The 20200-nt window shown below is 43.8% G+C and overlaps 1 protein-coding gene across 3 annotated transcripts in view; it reads left to right on the forward strand.

Annotated features, from left to right (window-relative positions):
- Positions 1–19851, forward strand: part of spsb1 (splA/ryanodine receptor domain and SOCS box containing 1) — a 34768-nt gene extending 14917 nt beyond the window's left edge. The window contains exons 2-4 of one of the 3 annotated variants that reach the window (XM_042343617.1): positions 9486–9554; positions 13598–14461; positions 18619–19851. In XM_042343617.1, coding sequence (XP_042199551.1) covers positions 13768–14461; positions 18619–18746 — 822 coding nt within the window. In that variant the 5' untranslated portion in view covers positions 9486–9554; positions 13598–13767 and the 3' untranslated portion in view covers positions 18747–19851. Of the gene's footprint in view, positions 1–9485; positions 9555–10231; positions 10259–10361; positions 10596–13597; positions 14462–18618 lie in introns of those variants that run through there. The other 2 variants (XM_007902062.2, XR_006085717.1) reach the window with 2 other exon arrangements.
- Positions 19852–20200: the final 349 nt, after the last annotated feature.

Below are 20200 nucleotides of genomic sequence, written 5' to 3' on the forward strand. Positions count from 1 at the left end.
CCAAAGTAATCCTGCCTTCTCATATTGGAACTCAGACTTGGGCAAGGTCCAACATTATCTGTTTTGTCATACGTACTTCAAAATGTTTCCTTTTATATAAAACAAAAAAGCATTCGAATGACGCAGAAAACGCTTGTTAATGCTGATTCGGCAATTTTAACATGTTAACTATTTGAGTTTTTTTTGGTCTTAACCCATTGGTTCTGCCTTTAGGAAAATTTGTTAAATCTATATTTAACTAAGTTCAACCGGGGAGCTCTGTTTTCAGGTGTGTCTTGACCAATTGTGGTCAATCGGGACACTACTGTTGGACATTTTGCCCACAAAATTTACAGTCACTTCATGTAGCCATGTATTTCTGTGAAGCACTTTTGAGACATCTCAACCATGTGATGAGGTGCTATATTTCACCCACAAAATATACAGTCCGATCACTTTACAATATATTCTGTGAAGCGCTTGGAGACTTGATAAGGCGCTGTATCAAATGCAAGGATTATTATTATCATATTAATCTCTCCATATTGCCCCCTCTTTAGCTGTCTTCAGATTTCGTCTCTTCGACTGTGCCTATGTCTCTCTCTCTCTGTCTCTCTGTGTCCCTGGCTTGGTGTCAAACTGCACCATTGTTCAGCCCTACGGGCGATAGCTAACCTGTTGATCTTGCTCAGAATGCTGCCCGCATTGATGCATTCCACTGAGGCTAATTGAAGGGTTTTATAAAGTAACGACCGGTTTCTGTCAACTGTAACCTGGCTGTTGAGTGGCATTCTGTGTCTCCACCTGTGGGGTTAAATATAGCCTGGTGATGCTTCACTACGTTGGCAAACTCATTGTTATTCCTTCTGCATCAATCTATACGTAACTAAATACTTCAGATGTTTGTAGCTTTCCATCGACTGAGCTTGCTTTTCCAGTCGGTAGCTTGGCTTACTTGTATTGGTAGAAATCTGGGTCATAAGGTAATGTGAGGTTGCGTTCAGTTTGAGGCTGGCACTCCGGAGCATTTCTGGGACACCCCTGCTTTATTGGAGGTGCCGGGGTTCATTTGAGATGTTACACTTGGCTCTGAGTTAGAAAGTTGTGGGTTGAGGCCCAGAGTCGGGACTTTTTCAACTCAAATGCTCCAGGTTGTCACTCCTGGAGCGCTGCGGTGTTGGAGGTGACATCTTTTGTAAGAGACTTCAAACCGAGGTCCCGTCTGGCTTGTTCACGTGGATGTTTAAGATTATTTTGAAAAGAGATAGTTTTTTTTCCCCAGTCTCCTGGCCAACAGCCGCCCAGTTAAGATTGGTCATTCGCATCATGGCTGTTTGCGGAATGTCGCTGAACATAAATTGGCTACAAAATAGAGTTGCTAGACTGAACAATAAATCCCATGAAGCGCTTTGAGGTGTGTGTTTAGCATGTGCGTACTTCCTTTGCACAAGGTAACTGCCCGATTTACCAACAAACTAATCTTGCTGCACCTGATTTTCATGCTGTGAAGTCTGCCACAGATGTGACTCGTTCTCCCATGATCAGTCGTGTGCGTCTGACCCTTGAGAGACCTTACCAGTTGTCCCCTGATGGTCACCCACTGTGCTGGGAATCTTTAACCAGATTAATCTGTCAACTTTGTTCTGGTTCACATGTGAATTACGCAGATAGTTATTGGCTTCTGAATTGCTATGCGATGTGTGGAAGTGTTTCTGTTGCTTGAAAACGAGCCTCTGATCACTGTTGCATCCTGTTCGACTCTGACCTCAGGTTTTTGCTTCAGAAGCTGTCCTGAACAGCCTTGAACAATTGTTCCATGTTCTGTCTATCTGGACATAACGCATTCAAATTGGGGTGAAAGTATTGAGCTGAACTCACTCCAATACTAGGTGGTTCTAACCTTTTCTGAGTTGATAAAGTTCAGGGTGGAGAGGGCAAGGAGTTTAAAATTGGGCTAAATTGTCTGAGAACCAATACCTTGTGTGAGTAATACCTCCTATGTTGTTGCTTACAAATGTCTTCTGGATTAATGATTTTGCACGAGATGTTAAGCCGCGTCCCATCTGCTGTTTAGGTGGACGTTAAAGGTCATTGGCACTATTCGGAAAGAGAAGGGAGTTTCGACTGGTGTCCTAGCTTACAATTCCCCAGATATAATTAGTCACTTACTCCATGGCTGTTTGTGGGGAAACTGCTGTGTGCAAACTGTCTTATGTTTCGCCCAAAATAGTCAAACCACTTTACCTGTGCAGCGGTTTGTGATAATGCAACATGGACACCCAGCTCTGCATTGGAGTGTCAGCTCAGACGATGTAGTTCCAAGTCCCAATGTGGGACTTGAACCCACAGCCTTCTGACTCGAAGGCGAGAGTGCTACCACCGAGGCAGGCTGTGGAGAGTTTCGATCGCTTCTTCTCTGATGAGCAAAAGAAGCACATGATTCTGGTATTCAGGAAGCTGTCACCACAAGTCGGCTGCAGTCTCTGATCCTATGTTTGGGGTGCGACAGCCGTACGGAAACATCGGTTTCCTTTACACACTGTGACTGATGCTGTCTTTCCTGTAGCAAAGTGAGAATTTCTGTGCTCTTATCCACAGCTGTTTGGAGATTGTTTTTTATTTTGAAATATGTTTCATTGGCATGAGTTACATAATGGGAGAAGATGCTTGAAATCTCATCATCTCAGGCTTAAGATAGTTGCCTTTATGTATTAGAAAAAATTCAGCTTTAGCAAAATTTCAGAGAATTGCTTACCTTAACCTCCGTCTGTTTCACGTTTGCCTGCAAAACACGACTGAATGACAATACATATATATTTTTAAAGGGTTTATTACCCCCGGAAAAATGATCTGCCAATCATTAACAGCCCGGTTCCTGCTTGCTGCTAGATAAACTGAGGCGTGTGTGTATATGGAGTAAGGAAATTTGCCTGCGGTTTTGCGCCGCCTGGGAGTCAAACCCAGGTCCTCTTGCTTGTAAGGCGAGTGCTGTAATCAATACGCTACAGGACTCCACAGGAAGATGGGGGAGGGAAAAGAGATGCTCTATATTTAAAATTATTCTCAAATGAATTAGTCCATTCACAACACTTGACGTACAGAAAACCAATAGTCCAGTCGTTCATTAATGCCTGTTCCAGCTATTTCAGTTGATGGTCAAGATGCAAAGAAATTGTTATAAGATTGAAAACTGGATGACTTGATAGGTTTTGAAACAAAAGCCAGATCCTTAGTGGCGGAATCACACATCTTAATATAAAAAATGAACGCCCACAAAACATACAGTGAATCAATCCACTTTACAGTATATTCTGTGAAGTGCTTTGAGATGTCTCAAGGACATAAGGTGCCCTTTCAAAGGCTGTTATTGTTATTAGTATCATCATCTTAAACACTGAATGTGTGTACAGAGCCTTCCTTTTCAACAACAGATTAGATCATTAAGATGTTTAATATCTGAACTGTAGGGTTTATTTTTCAAAAAAAATTGAAAAAAAATCTTTGCTCTTGGAAAACATGGAATGTTTTGATAATCGAGTGTTTTCTTGATGACATTTTCTTTATTCACTGTAACCTTTCAAAGATGTGCATGAATTGCTCCCCTTCTCCCCTAAGGCTAATGCTCACTCGCTCGCTGAAAGGCTATCTGGTTTCAATTCAACATTACTGACTTGTACTCTATTAGTAATGACCTTTTTTTGATTTCCTGTACCGCCTTGGAAAGTCTTATTTCGAGCTGCAACCTGAGACTCGAAATCAATGACTGGAGCCTGTGTGCGCCACCATAATCCATAACACATTATTTCCTATACTTCTGTGATGGGTATTCATAAGGTGCTTGTACATTATGAAGTGCGTTCCATCTGTATTGCCAGGAAAGGTGGTTGAGATCAAGACACTGTATTCATTTAAGAAGTAGCTTGTTGCTATCATGGGAGGATGGTCGAATAGGGTGAGGTGCTTGGAGGATGAAATATTGTGTGCCAAGTGGCCTTCCCTAATGCTAACCAACCTCTCTTGCCATGAAACTCTGATTTTTTGGGGGCGTTTGGGTTTAATTTTATTTTGTGTTCTATGCAATGTGAATGCATTTCAGGCTTCCATAGATCAGTGTTAATTCTTTGAGTTAGTTGCAGAATGACCCTGCCTGTTCGAGTCTCACAGGCAGGACCTTCTGTCTGGAGACCTTCCTCTTTGCCCAGACGTTCAGTCATCTTCCCACCCCCATCCTCCCTCCCGAATCCAAACCCCCCCGCCCCCAGCTCGAGTATAAAGCTTTGACTGTCCAGCGCCTTGGGACATCCTCCCGATGTGCAAGGCACAATTTCTGTGAATGCAATCTGTTTAGTGAACCCTGTCTTGCCTGATGCTCCAGTGTGGAACTGAGAGAGTATTGCAGAGTAATCGTAAGTGTCGCCCTTGGGTCTAAACATTTGACTGAGATCCTACCTGTCTCTTCTGTTGTGCGTCGTTTAAAAAGACCCCATTCGACTATTGGAAAAGCAAAGGTAGTTTCTCCTGGTGTCTGACTGTCCAGCACCTTGGGACGTCCTCCCAACATAAAAGGTGCTCGGTAAATATAAACCTGTATTGCTAATTTATAGTCCCCCGTCCCCCCCGCCCCCCAGACAACTTTTTGACTGTTGACGGACCTTAATGTGCACCTACTGGCTGTCGTGTTTGACTACAAAACAATTTCCTACCCTTGACAGTGCCGTGAAATCCTTTTGAGATGTTTTGATGTGACTGCTACATTTAAAAAAAAAAAAAAAAAAATTCTTGATGCTCTGTGTTGGATGTAGGTCACTAGCTTTAGAGAATCCAAATTCTCCTGGGGGGGGTGGGGAGGGGAAGAGAAAAGGAAAATGTTGCTTCCTTCCAAAACCGATTAGATTGTCAGCATTTGTTGCTTTCAAAGCACTGTGAAGCCACCTGTTGCTTAACCACTATCTATCTTCTGCATTATTTAGGCTTTTTTTAAAAAAAAAAGTGAAATCTAATGTTTCCGTCTGCCGGCTTCGTTTCGCCTATAAACCACACAGTCTATTCACTTTACAGTGTGTTCTGTGAAGTGCTTTGAGACGTCGCAAAGATATGAGGTGCTGTATCAAATGCAAGGATTATTGTTGTTCAATGCAATTCGAATCTCAGTGTTTTGCTGTGATTTTTCATTCTTGGGAAACCACTTGAGCCCCTCATGAGCGGTCCAGCTGCTGGGAGTTTGCGTGTAATTGTAAATGACTGATTCTTCAGCACGAATTTCGTCCACCTTCTCTCGCGCTGAATTTCAAACCAGCACTGTATCCTGAGATTGCACCAGGAAAGAGCAGAGAGTCCGACCCCAGTCGTGATTCACAATCCCGTGGCCCTAACTCCGCTTGGCTCCTGACGCACATGAAATTATTGCCGTTGCCCCCAGTACCGACGGCTCTCTCTTCGAGCGCCAACATTGTCAGCCGTCAAATCTATTCTGGAATGTTATCAACTAGATTGATTTATAGTGGTTGCTTCATCTCTGAGTAAGTGCCTTTATGTACTGTACATCTTATGACTCTGCCCCAGACAATGGGGCTTTGTGACCTGGGATATAGTTTCAAAGTTATTATGCATATTCTCTCTTCACTTCTCCTGCCCCACCCCAACCACGACTGTCATCGGTTTAAAATATTGCCTCTTTCATTCGCTCCTTCTCACGATTGTTTTCTTTACTACGTCAATGCTTCACCTTGGCATCATCTTTTACGGGAGAAATTAAGTAAAACTTGTAAGTTCACATAGTTGGTATAATATATATATTTTTTTAAAAATCTTACATTTAATACAGTGTCTTTCATGTCAGGAGGATGTTTCAAAGCATTTCACACAATAGTGTAAAGGGTAGTGACTGTTTTAGGTAAGCAATATATTTTTGTATGATCCATAAAATCCTTCAGTTATAATCCTTGCATTTTACGTAGTGCCTTGTTGCATGGTTGAGACGCTTCAAAGCGCTTCGTAAAGTGTATTAACTGTATATTTTGTAAGCAAAGCGTAGCTTTCATCTTGCTTAACGTTAAGCAATACATTTTGAGTTCTGTTCTCCTGTTCTAAGCCAAAATAGTTGGTTTAAATTGTTAATAATAATAATTATTATTTTGTGGAGTCCTGTAGCTCAGTGGTTAGAGCACTCGCCTTGTAAGCGAGAGACCTGAGTTCAATTCCAGGCAGAGGGCGAAACCTTGGGCAAGTTTCCTTACTCCACACAGAGCCTAATAATAATCCCTCCAAAAACCAAAAACAATGATAAATTGGTAATTTTCAATCTACGACTGTTTGTGGGACATTGCTGTGCGCAATTGGCTGCTGCGTTCGCCCACAAATATACAGTCAATTCACTTTACAGTGTGTTCTGTGAAGCGCTTTGGGACGTCCTCCCGACGTGAAAAGCGCTATATCAAATGCAAGGATTATTATTATTATTAATTCTTGGATTTTGATATCGGGCTTATCACGTCTTCGAGACGTCTCAAAGCGCTTCATAGAATACACTGTCAAGTGGATTGACTGTATGTTTTTGTGGGTGATATAGAATTTTGAAGACTTAAATCACAGCTTTTTTTCTCTCCCTCTCATACCCCCCCATATAAATAATCTTGTTATTCAGCTTTGTAAGTCTCTCACACACTTGGCTTTCACTCCTGCTTGCCGATTTGCTATTCTCTAGAACTCTCTTGTAGAATATCCTCTCTTTTTTTAAAGCAAAGTGGAGTTGACAATACAGCTTTATATTCTGAATGTGGCCCGACCAGTAAACTGTGCAAGGAATCCGTTTTTTTTTTTTTGGAGTAGTTCGTCAGATGTCCTCAAGACGTAACCTAGTGTTCAGTGAGTGGGGCAGATGTGAAGTCGAGTTGGTTAGCAAATATTCGAAGCGAGTGAGTGTTTGTGTTGCTGGATTGTTGGGAGGGAAACCTCAGTTATTGTTAGCTTGGCATTTGCCAGAACATGTACTCGTGCTTTTTCTTTCTCTACCCCTGCCCCCACCGCTCGCGCCCACACACCCCCCCCACCACCACCAAAAAAAAATCTGTGTGACGTTGAATGTTTCACTGTGATGGGCTTGGGTCTACATGCAGAGCGTGGCGTCTGATATGCGACCGTTGAGTTTGCTGTGAATTATTGGCCGTTTGAAACTACTTCTGTGCTCTCTCGCTTCTCTCTCCCTCTCCTCTCTCTCTCTCTCTCCTCTCTCAATGTTTGCAGTCAATAGAATTCCTGAGCCAAGAACACTGATGTTTGGCAAACAGCATTTCCCCACTGTAGCAAAGGAAGCCGCCACTGTCTGAGACGGTTCCACAGGAAGCTGAGGTGTATAACACCTCCCTGACATTTCCGCTGTGTGAACTTTTTGGACGGGGTGTTGCTCTTTGGCTCGGAGCTTTGGTGTCGAGCGCTTTTGAGATGTGCTGAGACGCTAGCCACGTTTAAATGGTATCGTTACCGCAGCTCTCGTGTTTTGTCTATTGCTTGCTGAACTCTGGCTTGAAACTTTTTATAAAGTTGGTAGCATGTTTGCCCCTGAGATCGGAGGTTGTGGCTTCATGTCCCACATTGACTGGAGCTCACAATCCAATCGAGCATTGGTCAAATATATCCCTCCTTTCTGTGGCTATTGTGAAATTGTGCCCTTCTGTTGCGTGGTTAGGGTTAGGCTGACATAATGAACAAGACGCCTGGAAACCCAAACCTCTAATTTGTCTGGACTCAAATCGTACCATGTTTGAAATGGCCTCTTATCTAGTCTACAATTTCCTCGGTCGTGTTACTAGGAAGAACAACAACAACAACAAGATTCCATTTATAGAGCGCCTTTCACGTCGGGAGGACGTCCCAAGGCCCTGGCCATGACCTATGACAGAATGGCGTAACAGGCTCGAGGGGCTGAATGGCCTCCTCCTGTTGCTATGAGTCGCAGCAAAGGGGGTTATTGGTTCACGACATTGTCCCGAAGCACAAGATGAAGTCATTTGTGCTGAGCAACTATTTTTTAACCGGGGGGAGGGGGAGGGGAGAGAAGAAAGAGGGAGGAGTAATTATGGGTCCACAAGACTGCTCCAGCTATGAGTATCTGTGTACAGTCTCCGACTGTCTGACTCTGTGGTTTGTTGAGAAAATTGCGTGGAGTTGGTGATGGCTGTCTAATCCAGCATTTGTTGTCTGGAACCACTTCTGATCATTGATGGCCCTGATCACTGTATTCATGGGATGGCCAGTGATGGAATGTTAGTGCTGTGTAAGAGGTTTGAAAACCCTTGAATCCGTTTTATCTTGGTGCTTCCAAAGCATTAACCTCCGCCATCTTCCCTCGTCAGCATCCAGCTGTCCTTTGAATAAAAATCCATTGTTTTGCCCTTGTACCACGTTACTGGTACTAAACAGGTCCACACCTTCCTAGTAACTGGTTCGAAGCCAGGGTGGGGACCTGCTGCAGCTGTTAATTGCCTTCTGTGCAAAGAGATTCTTGGATATGCCCTCCAGTCCCAGCGCTCAGTGTGAGTTGGGAACAATTGTTCGTGCTTTACACGCTCCATTGCGTATGAGGAGATGAGCATGTTCGTAGAAGGTGCATTTCCTTTTTCCTCCCTTTATCTCATCCTCTTTTTCTCACCCCACCCCACATGGTAAAGGCAATCATTTGGCCTCTACTTGAGAGCTGTCTTTGTGGGAAATTGTGAGAGTAAAGTCTCCGTTCGATTATTCTGTGGTGGAGGCGCATTGGGGCGTTTGCCATGCGAGCAAATTGAAGTTTGGAATTAATACCCTCGCCAAAAGGCTGATGTAAGAGTCTCCTCTCGCCCCTGTCAGTCTTCTTTCTTGTCTTGCCTGTTTTTTTTTTTCTTGGTGTAACAAAATAATGCGTTTAAAATGTTCAGTGAATAAACTTCCTTCTAAAGAATACTTGTTAAGTGAGCCCTGCAGGAGTACCTGTCCCTGTCTGATTTCCTGGTGGCTTTAAGTTCTCAATGTTACTAAAATCTGATTCAATCAAATGTACGTCTGACAATCCGTCACAGTTTTGGCTCGTATGGCTAATGTGAATGAAATACAGTCTTTGTCTGATATTTCTTAGGGCGGTGGAACAAGTTATATAAAGCTTCTCCTGTCAAGAAAGGTGCTGTATCGATGTAAATGTTGTTATCTTCGAAGATCCTCGTCCCACCTATCTACCTACCTACCACAAGCGGGAAAATTTCAAACCCACTTGGAGGGGTTTTGAGTAGCGCTTGTTAACAGGAAATTCCAGAACGCAAGAACCGCTTTTAACGTGAATGCCAAATGGCAATGCATTTGAGCATCCTTGTGTATTGGACTAGCGATCGCTTTTTATTGCATTGCAAGCCAATGTCGCTATGGTTTTGATTGTGTTCCTGTTTGCAATCTCTTTGCTTGGACACCATGCATGTTCATTTCTACAACACTGTCGTTTCTATCTATTTATTTATTTATTCATTTATTTTTTTTTCCAGATCATTTGAAACCATGCTCCGGGACAGCTGAGATTTTTTTTTCGTCATTGGAAATTGCGATGACCTGAGGTACTGTGGGATGTTTTAATTTTCTGGGGTCTAAATATTCTCGGATGAATTATATCGCTGGGGATGGAACAAAATCTTTTTTTTAAAAAAAAAGTGCATTCTTGATCTCCGTAACTTTGCACCTGGAAAATGAAAGATTACCTGAGAAGAATTGGATGTTCCTCTTTGGCAAACCAACTTTATTCACTTAACATCTTTTGCAAATTCTGCACCTCATTTTTGAGGTCTATTGTGCACTGTCTTTTGGGAATTAATTATTAACCAGTGAAAAGGATATGTAGAATCATTAATATGTAAGCGGTGTTAAATGTCTCAACATGCCACCTTCATTGCATTTGGGAATGGCATCTATTTACCTATAACAAACCCTTCTATCTGATGGGTTGGTGTTGTGTACTGCGTATAAATAGATTACGCATCTGACACATTCACATTGAATGATTACTGCTGTTGATTTTGGCGTAGTTCAGGGTGCTAATTGGATTAATGCGTTCCTTTTAAACCCAAATTTTAACTGCAATGACTTGCACAAAACGTTTAACATTTTGGAGGTTGCCAAATGATGTGATTTCTTTCTTTCCTCCCCCCCCCCCCCCCACGCCTTAGCTCTAACACGGTCTCAGGCCTAACTGTCATTACTGTAAAAATTACTATAATAATTCTTGCATTTGCTACAGCACCTTATCATGCATTTGAGACGTCTCAAAGAGCTTCACCGAATATACTGTAAAGTGAATTGACTGTGTATTTTGCGGCAAAATGCGACAGCCAATTGCGAACATTAGCGTCCCACAAACAGTCGTGGATTGAGTGACCCAATTATTGCAATCAAGAAACCTTTATTGTTGGCTAACCGACGTGGGGCTTCAACCCCAACCTTCTCTGCTGGAGTTCTGCTAACTTGATACCAAATGTCGCTGGTAGTGAACGAAGATGAAACTGGGGAACCTCAGAATTATTGCTGACTTATTTTAAAACTCTGGCTGAACCAGCTCCACCAGAGAGGGGAGGAGTGGAGGAAACTGAAGCGAAGGATTTAAAGTAAGCTCGCTGAAGTATGCAATTGCATTCTTTTTGTTTTGGGAGGAACTACAGCAGTTTAACCGCAAACACTGAGATATGACAGACATTCAGGCAACACTGAGAGTTGAGATGACTAATGCCGGGAGAGTCCCCTAAATACTGACCTGAGCATGTGTTTGTTATCTGGTGTAGCCCATTTGGGTGTCGTGCACCTCTCTCTGACTGAGGAATTTGCGGTTGGAATGCAGTACGGAGGATGGTGGCAAAAGCTGCTTATTTTTATTAAAATCAAGTAATGTTCTGAATTCTTTCAAGATTCTGAATGAACATTTGGGTCACCTCGATGTTCTCTTTGCCAAAGAAAATATTGGCAATAGGGAATTGGAGGATAGATATCTGAACAGGATTTTTTTTTTTGCAGGGCTCAGGGGTTAGAGTGGGGGAGTAGGACAAGTTGGTAGCTCTTCCAGAGAACTGGCACAGGCACGATGGGCCGAATGGCCTCCTCCTGTGCTGGAAGATTCTATGAACGGCAATAACATTGTGTAGCAACTCTGTACTTGTCCTTTTAGCAATATATTGTCAACGTACTTGATTCCGATTTAGTAACTTCGGTCACTTTTCCTCCATTTCTTTTCTGTGTGAAGACTTTAGTGTTGAGATTAGCTTGGAATTGGCAGCGGTGTTTAACAGAGGTGGGGGGGAGAATTTTTTTCAGTTCATTTTTGGAGGCTACCTTGGGAGAATGGGACTGGTTGGTGGTGGGGGAGTGGGGGGTGGATGTTAGTAATTGGATGGATTGGATTGCCTCCTCTGCTGGTAGAATGGGAAGTATAAACGTGAGTGTTGGGCACAGTGAAGATAAACTTCCTTAAATTGAGGGAAGTGACCAGCAGAGAACTTGTGGGCAGAAAGTGAAGCGAGTGGTTTATTGAAAAAAATGGCTGCGTTGCAATATGAAAAATTAATAATAATCCTTGCATTTGATATCGGGCTTTTGACGTCTTCTCGATGTCTCTAAGCGCTTCAGAGAATAGACTGTAAAGTGAATTGACTGTATATTTGTGGGCGAAATAGCTGGAATTCAACTCTTGTTGCCCATCTGGATACTGACCAGATCTGACCCTCTGGTTATTTTAGGAAATTGATGATTTTCCTAAGATTATCCCACTTATACTCTAGCTGGTGTGGAGTCAATGCACCCCCCCACCCCCACAGTTAAACTTGGCCCAACTTCTAGCTCCTGCTTGACTCAGATTACAGAAGACTTGGAAGTGAAATAGTCCGACCTTCTCCAGACCGGAGACGACAGATGAGGGAAGAGGCACCTTCATTACGGTGCCTCTTCCCTCATCTGTCGTCTCCGGTGTGGAATGCATTAAACTGAGTTGTTCCCCCCCGCCTCCCATACCAACCTGCAGTGTATGAAATTCCTGGCTCCTTTGCTTTAATCCAGATCAGGTTTTTTTTTCTTGTTCTCCCGCACAACCTCGGAAGGTAGTTGTTCTTGTGCAGCTAATCTAATTGATGCTCGGCAGATGGAGTCTTGATGTTGTTGCTTTCGCCTTGAATTTGGTTAGTCCAGGAAAAGCAATTGGGCCAAACAACAATGACTTGCATTTATATAGCGCCCTTCAAATGGGATAGGGTCCCAGAGTGCCAAAGTCGAGGGGGGAAAAGGACTCGTTTAAAAATGAGCAATGCTAAGTATCAAAGGTTCCCTTTTTATAACAGCCTCGTGAAGGGCAGCACCTCTGATAAGCACGTGCTACATCAGAGAGTGGAATTGAAGTAATAAGTCCGTTCCAACATAGGGCTTAATCCCACAACCCTTTGACCCAGAGCCATGAATGCTTTCAACTTGACCAAGCTGACACCAGAGGTTTTTTTTTCAAACGGGTTGTGTAGTTTTAGGCTATTTGTGGGATGTTGCTATGCAACAAATTTAACTACACATTAATAATAATCCTTGCATTGGATATAGGACCTTAATCATGTCTTCGAAACGTCTCAAAGCGCTTCATACAATGTTATTGTAAAGGGAATCGACGAAATATTTTGTGGGCGAAACATTCCCCCACAAATACATAACCACTGCACTTATATCCTTGGAAGAGCTTTCATACGTGTATCAGTGTCTGTTCCCATGCATTTTTTTTATTTAAAAAAAACAACTGTCCTTTAAACCCTGTTCTGTGTGCTGCGCATTGAACAATGTTGGATTAAAGACAAGTGGCTCGCGATTTGGTCATTTTCTTTTAAGACTCCAGTACATTTTTTTTTACCCCCAAAAACTTTTTAAAAGTATGTGTTCACAAAAAACTTGGTCCCAAGAGGAGAGATTGTATTTATTCAGCTGCACTAGTTGTAAGCTCTTGGATTCCCTCCGCATGTTGTGATGCAAATTAAAAGTGGAGAATATCTGTGAAGGAATTGGCGTCGAGGAGACTTGTTTTTGAGTGGGGGGGGGGGGGAGGAGGGAGAGCAGGGCACATGATGGTTTAAAAACTTGGGACAGATGGCGAGGAATTTTTTAGGAATAGAGTAGGATTTCTATCTTGCCCCATTTGTTTAAAAAAAAATTAAAAAAAAACCTTGTGATGACAACTTGATGCTTCTCAGCTGTAGAGTATCAGTCAGAGCCCTCATCTCGCAAGCGAAGGGACCTGGGTTCAATTAGTGGGCAGGGTGAGACCTTAGGCAAGTTTCCTTACTCCACACGCCTCTGTTTGCCTAGCCGTAAGTCGGAGCCTGGTTGTTAGTCCATTAGCGGATGGCTTTTCCGTGGGGTAATAATCCCTTCAATAATAATAATAAACCATAGCAATAGCTGAATCCACGGCTGTTTGTGGGGACGCTGCTGTGCGCAATTGGCTGCCGCGTTTTGCCCACAAAACACACAGTCACACTTCACTTTACGGTATACTCTGTGCAATTATTTCTGGTATGGGTTTGGGAAACCAGTCAGAACTGTTGCTGATGGTGATTTTTTTTGTTGTTGTTTCTTTTATGCTTTTTAGATGATTCAGATGAGTGTCCATCTTCAACTCGTGGGTTGGCAAACCTGAACAGTCACCTTTGGGGGGGGGGGGGGAGGGAGGTGGAAACGTCGATTGGTTCGGAAGACGAGAGTTTGTGGGAAGAGGAGAAGGTCGTGCTTTTTTCTTCTTATTTGTCTCTGATTTTAACCATGGGACAGAGAGTTACTGTTGGGCTAAAGACAGTTGACGTGAGAGATCCTTCTTACAGACCTCTGAGGCACGAACAGCAGGGGCTTGACTACTGCAAGCCCGCCCGACTGGACATGTTACTGGACATGCCTTCGGTCACTTGCTCTGTCCAGCAGCTACACTCGTGGAACAACGACGACCGATCGCTCAACGTCTTTGTCAAAGAGGATGACAGACTGATATTTCACAGGCACCCAGTGGCACAGAGCACAGACGGGATCCGGGGTAAAGTGGGCTACACTAGAGGACTGCACGTGTGGGAGATCACCTGGGCGATGAGGCAGCGCGGCACACACGCCGTGGTCGGAGTGGCCACGATAGACTCCCCTTTGCATTCCGTAGGGTACACGGCACTTGTCGGGAGCAACTGTGAGTCCTGGGGCTGGGACCTCGGGCGTAACAAACTCTACCACGATGGGAAGAACCAGCCAAGCCAGACCTACCCGGCTTTTCTCGAGCCTCACGAAACTTTTATAGTACCCGATGGCTTCCTTGTGGTGTTGGACATGGATGAAGGGACCCTGAGCTACATCGTGGACGGGCATTACTTGGGAGTTGCGTTTCGGGGACTTAAAGGGAAAAAACTTTATCCCGTGGTCAGTGCTGTTTGGGGGCACTGTGAAATCCGAATGTGCTACATTAATGGACTTGACCGTAAGTGCCCCTTTTACATTTGATCTGAACTGGAATATCGTAGACCTTGGAAAAGTAGAGGAAATCAGCAGGTTACTTGGACATAGCTACCATGTAGAGACATAAAAATAATAATAATAATCCTTTCGTTTGACACAGCGCCTTATCGACTCAAAGCGCTTCGCAGGACACATGACTATATTTTGTGGGCCAAATCCAGTCGTTTTTTCAAACGGTAATTGTTCCACTCGCTCGAGGTTACGTTTCGCACTTGCTGAAATTACGGCATTTAAAGGAACGTCCGAAGGGGGAAGGGGGGGGTCAAAAACTTGTGTGAACAGTACCTCTTCTAGATGATGGGGCAAGGGGGAGGGGGAGGAGATGAAAATACTGCATTGCCCTCTTGTGGCTGTGTCATTTGGGAGAGATATTGAGCTGGTGTCCCAGTGGACAATTGGCTTCATGGCTGTTTTGTGAGACTGACTGCAGAGTTTGCCAACAAAATAGTCATTACACTTTACAGCAACGAACAGCGAAGAGCGATGGTGAGACCTTAGCTCCATTATCAAATGCAACAATTATTTAGAATCTATGTGAGGCCCAGTTGCGAGTTTTGTTTATTTCAGGGACCAAGGAAACTAGGAGAGGGTTAAAGTAAATCATTTCTGCAATTGGTGCAATATTTGGAGCAACGGTTTGAAACGCAGTGCCTTCGTGTCAAGTAAAACAGCAATTCTTTAGTTGGGCGGTGTTCTTTTTTTCAGGGAACGAGGGCAATTGCCCTAAATGTGCGAGCAAATGCTCTCTCATTAGAACTCCTTTTCCAAGGAAACTCGTTGAAGTGGCCCGCTCCCCCCTCTCCGACCCCGTTTCTTCTGCTCCCCCCCCTCCTTTAAAAGCTACTTGTTAAATCTTGCGCATAGAACCTTTTCTACACAGGATTTTAAACCCTCACTGAAATGGATGGTCAGGACCTCGGCTTTAATGCCCATCCCACGAGAACCCTCTGCATTGCATCGCCTCGTCTGTGGGCTTGATGTGCACCTTGAACCTACAAGACCGTGACTCAGTCATTAGACTACTGGCCTCTGAACCAGGCTTAGACAGTGGTGGATAGATATCCAAATGGGAGGAAACTAAATGCATACAATAATAATAATTAATTATAATAATATATAATAATGCTTGCATTTGGTATAGCGCCTTATCAACATGGTTGAGACGTCTCGAAGCACTTCACAGAATTTACTGTAAAGTGAATAGACTGTTTTACGGGTGAAGGACAGCACCAATAATTAGTCAGTGTCCCATAAGCAATCGTGGATTGAGTGACTAAATTATTTATGGATATAAACCCGAGCACTGGTGTATTTTGCCCACGCACGTTACAATTGGCGCTAAATCCAATGCAGCGCTCTTAAGACTTGCGCTCAAAATGAATAACTCCAACACATACATTTTTTTTTGTGTAAGACTTTTGAATACAAAGATTTTATTGCAAACTGGAGCTGAATTGTAGATGACTTCTGCCTTGCTTTACCCTCCGACCCCAAGCAAACGCCCATCTGCTCTCTCATTCCTGCTGTCTGGATTTCAATGACTCATTTAGAGATTGCAAAGCGAAACAAAACTTGCCACAGGCTGTAATGGGCACAGATGCCCACCCCCACCTCTCTTCACCACCTCCCCCTCTTCACCCACCCACCACACACACACAACTTAGATTTTGTGGTTGTGGATACACGTCTCCCAGCCAGTCGGCTTTATTTCCTTGCGCCTCTGACTCGTTCCCTTTCAAGTGGTTTCCACGAGACTCTCCTTGTGTGGCTGCTCGAGTCGAGTCAAACTTGGACAACTTTTTTTGTTGTTGTCGAGCACTTTAACTTCGACTGCGTCAAGAGGAGTAACGTGAGGTGTTGGGGGTCGTGTGGGGATGAGTTGTTAAGAGCGGCAGCTGCTGATTTTGTTGATGCACTCTTCGCTCGTTGATCAAACTCTCCACAGTTACCCTGAGGGCTTTGTGCTCTGAGCATTACCTAACTTCCTTGCCGCCAGTTGTGCTGTGTACACCTGCGAGCAAAGTAGATCTCTTTGGTATTGCGGCTTTCCTGTCAGGAAGCCTTGAAGCGCTTCAGCGGCTACTGTGTTTTTTGTAGGTGAACACAGCAGCGAGTTTGCATTCAGCAACGTCCCCCAAATGACCTTATCCTACGAAGTCTGCTTTGAATGGAGGGTTTAGTTCAAACGAAAGGGCCAGTTTAAGCTACATTTCTGTTTTTATGATGGTAAAGTTCATCTTTTTATACATTCCTCACTTTCTTTCCCTTTTTTTTCTCTTACCGTTTCTGCGCATGTGTCTCTCTCTCTCTCTATTTCTTTCCCTCTATCTCTCTCTCTCTCTCTCGAGCAGCATTCCTAATCAAAAAGCATGTCAGTAACGGCTTGAAGAGTTTGGACAACTGCTGTTTAGTTTGTCTGCTGTCAAATGCCTGTTCAGATAGATCACTTGCGGGCAATAGATGGCTGAGTTAGAAACGGAAGAGTTGAGGGTGGATGGGGGGAGGGCAGAGAATGCTCACTCCTTCCTGATGATCTTGTGAACTCTGATCGGGAGGGAGGGGAATGAGAGGAGAGAGAGAGAGAGTGGGGAAGTGGGAGAGGGGGGTGTGGGGGAGTGCGTTTCAGCTCATTTGCTTGCTGTTGTAATTCTATGCCGACTGGTGGCATTAGATTAGATCGGAGATGTTGTTGTGCAAAGTTTATTTACAGAACCATGTATGTCTTGATGAATCCACGGTCTAGACACTAGTCGACTAATGCACGAACCATTCCGGACTGCAGCGTAGTGTGTGACTGTGTCTGTGGGCGGGTTGGCAGATGTAGTTTGTATAATCCTGCCATTATTTCAAGCTTTTCAAAGAAGTTTGCTTTCCTGGAATTGTCCCTGTGTAGGTGGTTCTGAATGTGAGGTCTGAGTTGCTGTTTCGAAAGGAATACCCGAAGAAAGGCCTTCCCCTTGTGACTTGTGACTTCTTTATCTTGGGAAGGTGACCAAGTCTGATCTCGCGTTTGTATCAAAAGAGCTTTGCTTCTTTTGCAAGTCTCGCCCACAGAGAGATATACAGTCAGTTGTCGTTGTACAGTCGTAAATATCCTGTGAAGCGCTGTGAGAAGTCTCGAAGACATCATAAGGCGCTGTATCAAATGCAAGGATTATTATTATTATTATTATTTATCTCTCCGGTGGCCTAATTACATCGAAATCTCAAAGCACCGTTACAGAAGTTGGTCCAATCTAATCCCTGTGTATTGGTAACAAGAGTAATCCTTGCATTTGACACAGCGCCTCATCGCGAAGTTGAGCCCCCTCACAGCGCGTGACCGGCTAGAGGGTGAAATTAATTGACTGTATGTTTTGCGGGCGAAACACGGCGGCCAGTTGCGCACAGCGGCGTCCCCGCACACAGCCGTGGAGTCCGTTGCTGTACCTCGGTAAATCGGTAGTAAGAAATGCTCCGGGTTGAGCAGTGTAACTGCTGCCTTCCAGAGTGAGGCTTGGGAACACATTCCTCTCAGGAAAGAGTTTCCAATCATTGCACACTGCACCGAAGCATAAATTTTGCGATTCAGTTCCTAAATAAGCAACAATGATACAACTGCATTTTTCCGGACGTCATTAGCCCACATTCTCAGACTCCAGCTCATGGCACATTAACCGTTTTGTGAAAGTGGGGGAAATTATTGGAAGTGTTTGTTCTCCGAAGAAGTTAAAGAGTTCTGTGCGTTCACGCGTCTCGGGTTAAGCTCGACCACTTGTCGTCGCTTAAAATGCCAACCTGGTGTTGTGTGCAGTTGGCTCACTAGGTTGGCAGGAGTCTTGACCCCTGAGTCACAAGGTTGCGCCACATTCATTTCCAGAACCCAACCAATATTGAGCTGTACACAAAGGGCACGAGTGGCCGAGAGCTGAACCTGCTTTGCCGCCCTTTAATAAACGTGCAGGTTTTCCATGTTCTCTTGTCGGCAATTTTAGAACCTTTATTAATGGACACCTGTGGTCGTTGACCGACTCTTCAGTTATAAAACGTTGGCATTTTCTTTGTGTTGCAGAAATGCTTGTGTAATGCTGAAACTGTTTAATTTTATAACATTCCTTTCCTTTTTTTTTATTCATTCAGCTGAACCATTGCCTTTAATGGATCTCTGTCGTCGTTCAGTTCGGGTGGCTTTAGGCAAGGATCGCTTGAATGAAATCCAGTCACTACCACTACCGGGTTCTCTGAAGAATTACCTTCTATACCAGTGACTGCTGCATAAACTAATAGACTGAAGCCCTGATGCACCCATAGAACTGAGAAGGTTATTCAATCTGCTTCTCCATCTGCCTGATGTGCGATGGACAATTGTTTCGAGCTCTGATCTTTCTTTCTCCACACTCTCACGCTCGCTCTTGCTCTCTCCCTCTCTCCGAAGCAGGGGTTTGCTCCCCTGAACTTCACGTTCTGGTTGTGTGAGTGATACAGACAAAGATGTTATGAAGGGTTTAGCTTGCTGGGAAAGTGAGGCAGTTCTATATCGACTACCAGTGATTTCACTCAAAGCAGAAAGTGGGTTGATTTAATCCACGGGAGGGTTTCCAGGGAACTGCTCCACTCATGGGTTTGGCAGGAGTGGAGTTGTTTTTTTTTTAACTTGAGTGACAGCCTTTCTTTCCAACCTATAAATCTGTAAAGAGGAGGGAATTCTGACATTGCTACTCAATGCGGAATTGCTTGAGGGGTATCCATTGAACTTTCAAGTGGAATCTGTGGCTAAGTGTTGCGGAAACAATTCAGATTCAGGAGGGTAAATGAACCGATTCTTTTAAAATTAATATTTAAATAAAGTAAATATCTGGAAAACAACGATGAGTTTTAAGGTTTTAAGATCCCATGAGAGTTTCTGAATTGGTGCCTCATATTTACTGTTGACTTTTCTCTCTGCAAAGCTCTTGACTTGTCGTTGGAAGCTCTCATCCAAAAAAAAAAAGAGATCTTAACAGGTAAGCGAGATGTCAAACCTCATGTCGAAGCACCTGTTCAGATCAGAATCATATTTTTTCATTGTATGGGGCCAGAACCCAATACCATTAACCCCTTTGTCACCAATGGAATCCATGAGGGTGTTGCTATGGGCCAGTTAGGTTTTGCTGTTTGAAAGGAACGCTGACTCTTAACCAAAACACTTGATCAAACCTGTATTAGCTGGGGCTGGTGGGCATCGCAACTCAACTTAATTTCGCAAGGGAACACGTCTGTGTAAGCAACTGCAACTGAGGGAAGAAATTGTATCCCGATTTATACCTCTCGTGGTGCAGAAACGATTGTGTTTTTTTTTTAAAATGTGCAATATATGGAAAAATTGTTTTTTTTAAAAAAAGTTATCTCGAAATAACAGAAAAAAATTAAAAGCTGTTGTAAATTGACTTTGTTTACTTTGTACAGAGAGGAGGTGGGGGAAGGGGGGGTGGTGGGGCGGGAGGGAGTGGTTCGTGGGACCATTGACAATTGTGGTGGTTGTTCTGCCGATTGTAGTAAACCTTTCAGACGCTATGCCATCTCTGTGCTGTGTTTTATATTGACTTTCCTCTTTCCCTCCCACCCCACCGCCAACCGCAGATGTGCAGAATTTGCTGAGTTGCGTATCTTTTCATCCGCACGTATTTCCCCCCCGCAAACATGAGTCTCTCCCTCCCTCTCTCTCCTCCTTGAAGGCACTACT

Source organism: Callorhinchus milii, unplaced genomic scaffold (assembly GCF_018977255.1).
Source record: "Callorhinchus milii isolate IMCB2004 unplaced genomic scaffold, IMCB_Cmil_1.0 Scaffold24, whole genome shotgun sequence".
NCBI lineage: Eukaryota > Metazoa > Chordata > Chondrichthyes > Chimaeriformes > Callorhinchidae > Callorhinchus > Callorhinchus milii.